The sequence below is a fragment of the Melanotaenia boesemani genome, chromosome 22 (assembly GCF_017639745.1).
Source record: "Melanotaenia boesemani isolate fMelBoe1 chromosome 22, fMelBoe1.pri, whole genome shotgun sequence".
In the NCBI taxonomy this organism is placed as follows: domain Eukaryota; kingdom Metazoa; phylum Chordata; class Actinopteri; order Atheriniformes; family Melanotaeniidae; genus Melanotaenia; species Melanotaenia boesemani.
In genome coordinates this window covers 10,397,834-10,410,614 of record NC_055703.1, presented here as the reverse complement: position 1 = coordinate 10,410,614, position 12,781 = coordinate 10,397,834, and the positions used below count along the sequence as shown (strand labels likewise).

At 39.3% G+C, this 12,781-nt stretch overlaps 1 protein-coding gene across 1 annotated transcript; it reads right to left on the bottom strand.

Annotated features, from left to right (window-relative positions):
- Window positions 1-88: 88 nt before the first annotated feature.
- LOC121633862 (methylmalonate-semialdehyde dehydrogenase [acylating], mitochondrial-like) lies at window positions 89-12,441 on the bottom strand. Its single transcript, XM_041976158.1, has 12 exons — window positions 12,272-12,441; window positions 11,922-11,963; window positions 10,106-10,180; window positions 9,509-9,670; window positions 9,334-9,412; window positions 5,312-5,614; window positions 4,914-5,035; window positions 4,621-4,810; window positions 4,296-4,477; window positions 3,435-3,614; window positions 1,080-1,178; window positions 89-998 (listed from the first exon to the last, which is right to left on the bottom strand). The coding sequence occupies exons 1-12, from the start codon at window positions 12,308-12,310 to the stop codon at window positions 894-896; spliced, it is 1,578 nt and encodes a 525-aa protein (XP_041832092.1). The 5' UTR covers window positions 12,311-12,441; the 3' UTR covers window positions 89-893.
- Between the last annotated feature and the right edge of the window lie 340 nt (window positions 12,442-12,781).

The window sequence follows — 12,781 nt, the reverse complement described above, 5'->3', positions numbered from 1 at the left end:
AGTTCATTAGGGTCTCATTTTTAGCAACACTGTTATCTTTATGAAAATAATCACTGCATTCGAACACAGACAAAAAACAGTATCAGTCCACATAAATCTGTCTTTATTAAAACCGTAACTTCACTGTTATCTCCCAAGTCACAGGGAAGGCAAGGAAAATATGTCTTGTACATTCTGTAACTGCACCACTGCTAACAGTTTCATCCCAGATATTTTATCATAATAACTTAGATTCTTATATTTCAAGTGAATAACATTCTATTTTATTACACCATTCATGACCAGAAGTAGTATTTTCAATGGACAAGACACAACTGTAAATCTGACACACAAACTAATCCAAGTCTCCTCCCCAACAATGTACTACTAGGACAAAACACATGTACAGGATAGAAGCTGCAAAACTCTTTCAGGTTTAATGGAGCAAAGAGGTGGTTGTGTCCACTTTCTGACATTCGTTCCATTCACAATTCAAGATGATTTCTGTTGCTGCTTGACAGAATCCCAGGCCCTTTTGAGAAATTTGATGCCAGAGCCTTCAATGGCTTAGGAAATTGACCATTATTAACTCATGATCTTGTCTGGACAGCACCGGAAATGAGTAGAAAATAAGTGTAAAAATACAACAAACCCACAAAATTACTCTGTGTCACTCGGCGCATAAGTGCAGTTTATCTTCCTTAGGACTAACAGAAATAAAGAGGTGTCATTTGTGCTTTTGTGTTTATATAATGGAAGATGCTCAAAAATTCTAATCAATCTCTCTCTCAAAAATATCCAGTTTGAATGTTTGTCAGCTTTGAAAATGACATGTAACCTTTTTTCCAAACCATCATTGGGCTTCTTCTTAAGGCATGTATGGAAACAATGATGGATGTACAGTCATTTTTAGCTTAGCGTCCCATGGTTGGCATGGTAACAGCCGGGCTTTTTAGAGTTGCATCTTCAGCTTTCCACTGTGAGGTAACAGTCTTGATCTGAGTGAAGAACTGAATTCCCTGGTGGTGAAAACAGTTTCATCAGCAAGCCAGCTCATATATGACATCAAGAAACGTGTTCAAGCTACTTTGTCCATTTACCTGCTTGCCGTAGAAGTTGGTATCTCCTCTGAAAGAACCTCTAGAGCCGGTGAAGGAGAACATGGGGAGGGGGACAGGGATGGGTACATTCACACCAATCTGTAAAAAAAAAAAAAAAGAAGAAGAGTTGAAGCCATAATTCCATGTCTGCATTGGCTGGTCTGGTTGATAGACTGAACAAGCACCAAATTCATTGTATGTGCATTATGTGCATGACCAGCAAAGTTGACTGTGACCAAATACAACTGCAATCAAGAGAGCAGATATTGCCTTTACCATTGCAACTATTCTCCATGAAAAAAATAAAATAAAATAAATAAATAAAAAAAAACCACAAAAACCCCACTATGCACTATTTGAGCAGGCATTGAACAAGTTATTGTGAAATCTCGTGATGATATATCACCTTATCACTTTGGTAACCAAAGTGTATGGCATGTGGAATGGTGTAGCATAGGCTTCGTGAAACAATGTATTTAGCCCAAACCATGGTCTTTATCTAACTACTTAAACAGTACCATGCCAACCATGGGACATAAAATGACAAAAACTGTGAAATAATAATAAAAAAAAATCTATGGTTTTCTCATTGTCTTGAACGGGAGTCCCACAGCTGAAAGTGTTGCGTATACTGACAGCATCAGCTAGCCGCCCTTCTTACAAGGACTTTGTGGTTCATTGTTGATCCATTTTCTGTCATTACATGATGCACTGAAAACACTAATGAGCACCATATTTCCAGGTACAGAAGGACAGCCTATATAGGCATTTAGACTTGATACAAACATTGATGCTGCAAGCTGAAACACCAGATGAATCTGAGAACTCTTTAAGATGATCTAGCATAATTTGTAAATGGTAAATGGTCCGTCTTTACATAGCGCTTTACTGTACCTGGAACGATACCCAAAGCGCTTTACATCATACTTCACATTCACCCATTCATACACACATTCACACACTGATGGTGGAAGCTGCCATGTAAGGCGCTCAACCACGACCCATCAGGAGCAATTAGGGGTTCGGTGTCTTGCTCAAGGACACCTCGACATGAACCCGACTTGGCCGAGGATCGAGCCGGCAACCCTCAGGTTACAAGATGACCGCTCTACTCTGCTGAGCCATGCCGCCCCCATTTGGCTGACTTTCCTCTCAAAAACCTTTACACCTGGGCCAATCACAACCACATGTCTCATACAGAGGGAGTTTCATAGCTTAAACAGCACAAAGGAGCATCAATGAGCCATGTCACACATTTCATTGACTGGTTGTAAATGTATCCAACTGCATCCAGAGACATTTTGGTTTATATTCTGTTAGAAACACACTAGAAACTGAAAATGAGATTATAGACTGATTTACAGAAACATGTTGGTTTACCAGGCTTGCATAAGGTTGTCCAAATCTGGTCCTCGAGAGCTACTTACCTTGCAGGTTTTAACCGTGTTTTCCTACTCTTGTGCACCTGACTGCAATGAAATTAACCTCCTCAGTGACTTGTCTTAAAGCTCTCCACAAGCCTGTAAGTGACTAAAAAATTTGAGCCAGGTGAGCATAAACAAGGAAACACCTAAAACCAGCAGGGCAGAGGCCCTCAAGGACCGGATATGGCCAACCATGGACCAGGATGTTGACGCAAATGAGCTACAGCTTATAAAACCACAGGTGCTTTGTATATTTGTATAATTTCAACCAGCAGTCCAAATAAACACATTTTCAAGGTAGTTTAGTGTCACTAATTAAGCATCGGTGAAAACTTTTCTGTTTCTGAGTTATTGTGTTGACTAATGACTACAAAAACACTAAAAACTGCTAAATAATTTTGTCCTGTGTGAATCATCGGAAATTTAGTGAGCTTTTCTTGACATATAGCTGTCCACCAGCCAAAAAATGGTAAATCAACAAAAAAAAGTGAACTTCTTTCGGACAAGGTTCTGGAGAAATATTAATCCCACACTTGTTACATAAAAAAAACAGTTATTACAATTATCATGTATAAACAAGTTAAAAATAAGTCTATAAATAAGTCTCTAGCTGCACTTTTGCCCCAGGCTTTGGCATTCTCCAACCTTGCCTAGTGTTGGTAAGTCATAACTGTGACAGTTTCAGGTCAGCATGGTGCCACAGGATGTTAGTCCAATAAATGTTCCCACCGCAGATGAACTCAGTTTCCTCCTTCTGAAATACAGCACGTCCCACACACAAAACTGTTATTCAGTCTCACACAGGTGACTCACTGAGAACTAAAATAACACAGAAGGTGACAAGTTTACTTCCCGATTTAAAGAATGCCTTCGAGGCACTAGAAACTTTTTTTCCCCCCAAAACTTCCTTCAGCCTGTAAACATCTCTTACCTGGCCAACGTCCACCTCGTGTGTGTATTTGCGTGCCGTTGCTCCGTTGGTGGTAAAGATAGCGGTGCCATTTCCATACGGGTTTGAGTTAATTAAAGAGATGGCATCATCAAGAGTGTCAGCCTCCAGGATGACGAGAACAGGCCCAAAGATCTCCTCTCTGTAGCATTTCATGTCCGACTGAAAACAATAGGAGCATGATCAGACCAGGATTTTCTCCAGCGATAACCAAAATCTACAACTTAAACTCCCTGACGTTTTATTCGCAAGGCATGGTGTGACGAGGAAAAATAAATGCATTTCATGACACAGCATCTTTTTATTTAAAGAACCACCAAGTCTGACACACAAGCAGAAGCATTAAAGGGTGGGGGAGAATGTCACAATGAGAGGGCTGTGTGTCATTCAGGTGGTGGTATTAGTCTGCAGTGTACAGAGACAGCCAAGTTGTCTATATACATAAACTCCACAACTCTACTGAAAGGTCAGACCGTTAGGCTTTAGAGAGAAATTAATCTCCTAGCCTTTTAAACAAGAAAATGACTTCCTTTTCCCAGAGATTCATTAAAACATTCAATCAGAAGAGGAAGCTAACATGATGCACATTTAATTTAAATTAGAAAAAGCTTAAAATGAGACGCTGAGTTCACAGAAGAATGATTTTGTTTTGTATTAATGCTCCATCTACAAATAAATTCCGCAGGATGTTGTTTCCTTTTCGTTTTCTGTGCCTCATACTGGGACCTGCAGCTTCGACAGAAAACTGGCTGTTTCTTCTATCAAGAGTTTTTGCATAGATATCTGAAACACAGAGTAGATATTTCACTCTTTGTCAAGCCTACATTCAAATTCTAAGCTTACCGTGACATTGCTTAAGATGGTGGGTCCTACAAAGTTTCCGTTTTCATATCCTTTGACGTGAACCTTTCTCCCATCCAGCAGCAGCTTGGCACCTTCGTTCACCCCGCTCTGGATCAAAGACTCCACCCTGGCCTTGGCTTCAGGAGAGATCAGGGGACCCACATCTGCCCCAGGCTGATCGCCTAAAGCACATAATTATAGCCTGATGAAAAGGTACATTCTGCATGTTTTTTGCAACATTTTTAATAAAAAATGCTTAAGACTATACATAATCTTAAAATAGTTAGGGAAAAAAAAATTGTTTTGACACAGCTTTCTGACTTACCGGCGTTTACACGCAGTGATTTGGAGCGCTCCACCAGCTCCGGGAGCCATTCACGGGACTCCCCAACAAAGATAGCCGTGGAGAGAGCCATGCAGCGCTGGCCGGCGGCTCCAAAAGCAGCACCCACTAGCTGGTTGATCGTATTCTCTTTGTTGGCATCAGGCATGACCACACCATGATTCTTGGCACCCTAAGTGTAAAAATGTAGGGCACAGAAGCATTTTTAATATGTGGGTTATCATTAAAAAAAAAAAGTTCCCTAATGATCTTTTTACGATGACTAGTGTGGGTACCATGTTGGACTGCACTCTCTTGCCGTTCTTGGAGCCACGCTCATAGATGTACTCTCCAGCCTGGTTGGATCCCACAAAACTGATGGCTTTGATTGCCGGATGGTCACAGATGAAGTTCACAGCTGCATAAAAGATACAAGGAAAAAATGCAAATCTTTCCTTTTTCATCAATGCCTCAGCCTTAAGGCACAATTCATGAACACTAATACAAAGACTCCAATTCCCCTGCTTCAAACACCTGTGAAAATAGAAACTGCACATATTATGGAAATTTCCCATTAACATATCACTTCAGGGTATATGATTAAAGTTTCAAACATCCTCAGACCTTCCCCCCTTGTTTACCACAAATGCACCTTATGTACACCTTGTGAATAAATGGGGAGTAGCGCGCTTACCTGCATGCTGCCCGTGGATGATGTTGAGTGTACCATCTGGTGCCCCAGCATCTTGGAGCAGTTTGGCCAAAAGCATTGTACAGCCTGGGACGCGCTCAGAGGGCTTCATCAGGTACGTGTTGCCGCATACCATTCCAATGGGGAACATCCACAGAGGAATCATGGCGGGGAAGTTAAAAGGGGCGATGCCGGCACAAACTCCAAGGGGTAGACGGTATGTGTAAGTGTCCATATCCTTGGTGATGGAGGGCAAGGTTTCCCCAAGCATAAGAGATGTGATGCTGCAGGCATGCTCGACCACCTCTGAGGGGCAAAGAGAAAAAGGAGAAGATGGAAGATACGCAAGTAACCAATGGATGCCTCCACAAAAGTTCTAACAGAAATATAGTTTGATGTTTTGTTATGTTCAGCCTCAGAGAATAACGTTAAAACATTTAGTCCTCTGATACCCAACCCGGGAATCAGGGAACACTGGCCAGCATTTCTCGGTTTCTAGTGATCTGACACCCAAATAACAGTAAAAGAGCATCAGGGCTAAGATTTCAAGCACCAAAAATCTTAGACCCAGCCTGCAGAGTCTGCATATTCAAATGCATTTTTATTTCCCTGTATTCATCAGACATCATTAAGAAAAGCCAACATCTATTTATAGGCACTCTCACAGTTGATGTATGTCAGGGTGAAAACCAAACCATGGGATCAAGAGAACTGTCTGCAGATCTGCAAGACAGGATTGTGTTCAGTCACAGATCTGAGAAAGGATAAAAGAAAATTCCTGCAGCCTATTAGGAGCCTGAGCAGCAGCATTATTCCCAAGAAGATTTTAGACTGTCATCGCTGCAAAAGACACTTAAAGTGATACATACTAATACTTTTCATTTTAATAAATATAAATAAAACACATCAAAATGAAGCTTTTGCTTAGTCATCTTACAGAATTGTCAAAAATAAAAAATATGACTCGGAAAGTTTAATGGAGAAAATGTAACACATGAATAAACTGTCCATGTTTATTCAGTAAAATGATTGATTATCCACATCAACAGATAAACCTATTTCATATTTATTTCTGCTGGCAAACAACAGTAATACTTGAACAAACTTCAAAGATAATTTCCCTCTGCAGCAGCAGATCACCACTGCTGGCAGGACACCTGCAAACAGTCTGTCTTTCTGCTGATAATGAAAAGTTAGCAAGCCAGAATAATTAGAGCACCCCTTAACTGGGATCTGCACCAAGAAGAAAATAATTAATTAAAAGAAATCTTTGGCAGTTCACACTTTTAGTATCAAAAATATATCATCCTTTAAATGCAATATACACAGCTTTCTTAATTTCTCAAAATGTTTGATGTACACGTGAGGTTGCCAAAGTGAATAAGTGCTACTCAGTGAGACTGGAAGACAATTACTAAGTGGGTAGAAAAAGAGATAGAAAGTATCTATTTCCAGCATCAGGACTGAACAGAATAATTCTGCAGAAATGTCATTACCCACTTGTGTGTCTATGTTAAATTTGACATAATACTGAAAATAAAATAGGAAAGAAAAAGGCATTTTCCTCTTCTTAAGAATGCATGTATGTGTTAAATGACTAGAAACTCCAAAATCTAAAACATGACACTACTTCTTTACTTTGCTATCAGCAGTAAATGTGTATCAGTAGATATATATTTCACTTAAAAAAAATTAACAGGCTCTACCTCAACATTTAGTCCAAGATTTCAACAAATTGTACTGGACTTTGTAATGGATCAGGGCTAGCTGTCTATGGCCAAACTGCAGGGAAATCTAAGTGTTTGTAAATAAAATGGGCAGTCAAGTGTTTTCCAATAAGTTTGGTGTGTGGTAGTCTGTGCTTAGTTGATTAAAACCTATGGTGAGGCCTCGTTCCATCATTACGGCCTTCGTCTGTCAATCAGCCTGCCAGAGGACCTCAGGGCTGCAGGGACTGTTGATATTCTTAAAAAGACCTATCATTTTAGCTTAGCTTTTAACTGAATATTTATTTATCTGTATTTTTTTTGGGGGGGGGGGGACTCTGGCCTGCCCTGATGTGGGTGGTTCCCGTGGTGGCACCCTCTGTGTTCATGGGTGGGCTGGATTCCAGTGTGAATGGGACCTAAAGATATTGTTGCCTCACAGCAGCATCAAGCCAGATGTTTATGTCTATGGATATTTTTATACTTACATTCAGTTAGGAGACAGTAACTTGGGATGGGAGTCTGTTTGTATGGTACGGGGTACGGTAAGCTCTCTTTTAAACTGCCTGACCAAAAAAAAAAAAAAAAAAAAAAAAAAGTTCACACACTAATATTTTGTTGCACCACCTTTAGCTTTGATTATGGCAGCATTAACTGTGGCATCGTCTGTCATTCTTTGGGTACAAAATGTTGCTGAACCTAGACCTGACCAACCTCAGATCATAGCACTGGCATGATGGCTGCATCACTTCATCTGCCTCCCTCCTTACCCTTACCCATCACTCTGGAACAGGATAACTCTGGACTCATCAGACCACATGACCTTCTTCCATTGCTCCAGAGTCCAATCTTTATACTCCCCAGCAAAATTAAAGCCTTTTTCTTTGGTTAGCCTCACTGATTAGTGGTTTTCTTATGGCTACACAGCTGTTCATTCCCAATCCCTTGAGTTCACTTTGCATTGTGTGTGTGTGGAAATGCTCTTATTTTCACAAACATAGCCCTGAGTTCTACTGTTGTTTTCTTTGATTTGATTTTACCAAACGTTTAAGTGACTGCTGATCACCATCATTCAGGATTTTTTTTCGGCCATATTTCTTCCTGAAAGATGATGGTTCCCCACTATCCTACCACTTTTTAATAATGCATTGGACAGTTCTTAACATAATTTTTATAGTTTCTGCAATCTCCTTAGATGTTTTCTCTGCTTGATGCATGCAAATGATTAAAACTTTCTTAAACAGATTAACATCTTTTCCAACGCCACGGGATGTGTCTTTCCACGTGGTTGTTTTAGAAATGAGAAGCTACTAATTGCATCATGGGGTTAAATAACTTGTTGCCAGCTGAAAAATAATCGTCCATGCAGTAATTATCTAATAGGAGGCTGGTACTTATTTGCTTAGTTAAATCCAGGTGGCAACTTTTTTTGGGCCAGGCAGTGTTTGTTGTGTATGCAGTGTACAGGCAGTGTAAACAAGTGCACGTTCAAGGGTTATTAACGGGTGCAATCATCAAAGTTTCTGTTTGCATGGAAGCACAAAGGTCTATAATTGATCTTAAAAGATGCTAAACCTGAATTGGCTCAAACCCCCCATTAAAGCCAGCTGATTTGAAATGGTGTAGAGGATATTTTCTAGCTGGCTACTTCCAGCAGGATAATGCCTCATGTCACAAAGCTCAAACCATCTCCAACTGATTACTTGATCATGACAATGAGTTTGCTGTACTCCAACGGCCTCTGCAGTCACCAGATAACAAGCAGCTTTTTGATATGGTGGAATGGGAGATTCTCATTGTGGATGTGCAGCTGACAAATCTGCAGCAACCTGGTAATGCGCTCATGTTAACATGGAACTAAATCTTTGAGGAATGTTTCCAACACCATGTTGAATCTATGTCATGAAGAATCAAGGCAGTTTTGAAGGAAAAGGTGGGTCCAACCTGATACTTGCAGGGTGTACCTAATAAAATAGCTGGTAAGCGTATGTCTCCTTTAAAACTCATGAAAAGCAAAGTAAGTCTCTATATGCCAGTCACTTCGTTATTTACTTATTCAACAGTGTAAGTCGCCTTTGCTCGGAGTGTGTGTTTACACACACAAATAATGGACGCCCAGCAACCACTTAAGTTTCAAGCTTTCACCCAGGCTTCTAGATAACAGGTACACTTTGTATTGGGACATTCAGATATCGCAGACAACAATTTCAAGAGGGGAATTTTAATTTCTGATATGTATTCAGCAGCACTCTTATCCACCCAGTCCATCAAAACCCAATCACACCGCTTGAATTCAACTCCATGTATTATTTTACTTACGCAGTCCTCTAAATACATCTCCCTCTGCATCAGCAAGAGTTTTGCCCTGTTCCAAGGTGATTTTTTTCGCCAGTTCTTTCTGGAATATTAGAGGGAGAAACAAAGAAGGCTCAATTCAGGAAATGAGTATTCATTTAACCTGACATACATGTGAGCAACTGAGAAATTTCCCTACAATGTTGTCTTTTATCAGCTGCTGGTAGCGCAGGAAGATCTGCTGCCTGCTGAGGATGGAGGTCTCAGACCAGGACTTAAAGGCTCTGGAGCAGGAATCCACAGCTGCCAGCATCTCCTCCTGAGTAGCTTTGGGAACATGTCCCACCACTTCATTAGTGGCCTGAGGGAGAAGGAGACAGTCCAAACAAACAAGATGACTGAGACGAAGGGAAGCAACTACTTAGCCTTATTTCCAGGACATTGTTTCATGAATGCTGAACCACAAAATATTTGTCTTCTGCTCTTTACATCTTTGAAATCTTAAGTGATGAGAGATGGATATTAGTACATGCTATGAATCAACTCATTACTATTTTGCTAGAGGCTCATTCTTGTCAAGCTCAGCACCAGGCTGGACTCTTAAAGGCTATGAAACATGACAGGTTGTGAAGACTAGACTTTTTTTCCCCTTCCTTCTTATTTTACAAATGAAGCTATTAGAAATATCTAAATCCAGACTCAATTCCATGAACACAAAGCTATACAAGTTGTTTGCAACCGTATCTTGATTTCTAAGCCCATGTAAAGGTTGTTTAAACTTTGGTTGAATACTCACAGGATTGTGAATGTCTAACCATTCAGATGAGTTGGACTCGACAAACTTGCCATCGATGAACAGCTTAGTGGTGGGCTGGAAGATGAAATAAGAATACAATTAAATGCTTTCTACTGACTAAAACCGTTGAATAGTTCAATGAGTTTACCTATTAATCATCAAAACAAGGGCATTGGCTTTTAAAGCCTTTCACTTTGCATGCAATGAGTTGTGTATATTTCCTTGAGGAGACATTGCTAAGCAGAGCCTAAATATTTCTGAACATCTCAACCCAATATTACACAAGAGATTAATTGCATATGAGTTAATAGTGGTAATTTAGCTGAATTACTTTCATACATTTGTTGGATGGACTATCAAAGATGTACTGGTTATAATGCAGAGAAAGGTGCTCAATGTAATTTAGAAATAGGTGTCAAAGTCTGTCTGGAGGACGCGTTTAGAAACCAATAACAAGTAAATGATACATAGCAAAGTAGTTTTTAGTAATATGTGGACTAGTTTGTCTAATACATTGCTGGAAAGTTCAATACACAATAATCTCATTGCTGCTTTTTTCCGTAATATTACTAATAAGCACAAATTATCATTACACCACTTGCATTTAGTGACTCAGCTGTGTGATGGAGAAGACAAAAAGTATCCTTTATAAGTTGGTAATAATGCCATGCTATTTTCCACAGTTTACACTCCAGTCTCTTGCAGCGGTTGCCATAAACTATTTATCACAAACCTCATCACTTCAATTATTCAACCATCTGCATGTTGATGGGCATCTATAAGTATTGACATCATTTATTTGCAAAGTCAAACACCAGAGCAAAGGTAATCCAGTAGTGGTGGCCGTTTTAATCCTAATAATACTTCTACGAACGTTAGTACTGATATTGATCAATACTAAATAATAAGACTGATACTTTAGTTTTACTTTAATCCTATATGTCCCGACAGACCCAGACCCCTGATCCAGAAGCAAAGGTTATTGCCAGAGGCCTTTCAGCATTACAGAGAATATTTAGGTAAATAATGATAGTGAAAGTACTATTTTATTCATCTATAGGATTAGATAATTAATCTAATTCATTTTACTTTTGTACTCATATACTTTAGCCATTTCAGAAAGTATCAACCATGCTAAGACCTTAGCGTTTTACATTTATCCCATCGTAATGTGCTATTTGAATTAATATATTTAATGGAAGTGAAACAAATATACTTATTATATTTGATTGAATATAATTACTCTTTTGCTTTAACTTTGGAAAAATGTTTAATGTGTTTTGTTATTATTCTGTTGTTTCTATGTAATTATAAACTTTGCCCAAATTTGATCCTGGATTTTAACAAATATTCAAAAGGAAAAATGGCAAAAAACATTTAAACGTCAAGAAAATTCCTTCAGATTCAGCAATGTGATGATGTATCCCACCTTAGTTATTAACAATCAGCTGTAACTGGCGATACTGGCCCAACTTGGTATTGGCTCTTTGCCAAATCTTAAGTATCACACACCACTAGAATCCAGAAAGCTTGTGGTCAAAACCTTCAATACCACACAACAAAAAAACTGGCAGCCCTTTTTAAAATGATTATTATTATTATTATTATTCTAAACCCAAGTTAAACATATTGCAGGCTGACTGTATCCTTAAGAGCTGCAGCAGTCAGCAGACATACAAACAATCTGCAGAAATTTTCATTACCAGACAACCAACTTTTTCCCCCCACACATAAATAAAAACAAGCTTTGCCGAACTCCTGACATTCATTTATTGCTAAGTTATAAAAGCTGTTGAATGCCAGTAGTGTCCCTTACCACCGAGGAGGAGTAGCACATGCGACCCAGTTGGAGGGGGGCCTGGGAAAAAACAAAAAAACAAAACAGACATTTACCAACTCAAATTCCTATACAGCTCACAGTCAGACTCATAGCAGGCCACTCTGAATCCTCAATAAACATACCATCAACTACTATGCAAATATATTATGACAATAACACTAACTATTGATTACTAACATTAAATTCTTGCAGAAAGGGGGAGTGGAGAGTGTGCAACGTGTGTGACTTTGTTAGCCAACAGCTCAAGTTGTTAGCCGTTCTGAGTTACGTGAGCAACTAAACAAAACCAACGGTCGTGTAAAAAAAAGAACAAACATTTGTTTTACCTGCTTATTTAATACAGACCGCAGGAGAATTGCTGCCATTGTGGTGAGTCAGTCTGGTGTTTGCTTATCCTCTTGTGAAGCCCTTCAACCGACCCACAATTACCCCGGTGTGCGAACAACTTCAGCTCCAAACGCTTCCAAAGGACGGGATGGTGGGATACGATGCTGCGCTTTTATCAGATCTACAATTGTATATCACGTTGTCTTTTAGCCATATAGACTAGTGCAGATGGTTTATTTATCTGTGAAAATTGTATCTGTTGTCCTATTGGCTGGTTCCGCTCATTGTAGGCGGGACCAAACTTTTTTTAGTAGCGAACCACTGAACGATATTTACCAACCGCCCCAAATCAGGAGGCTCTGATTGGCTGTTAGGATGATCGCAAACAAACTTAGTTTCTATTTGAGTTTGTAACCGGACTAAATGTAGTGGTTAAAAAAAAAAAAAGAAAAAAAGAAAGAAAGAAAAAAAAAGAACAATATATATATATATATATATATATATATATA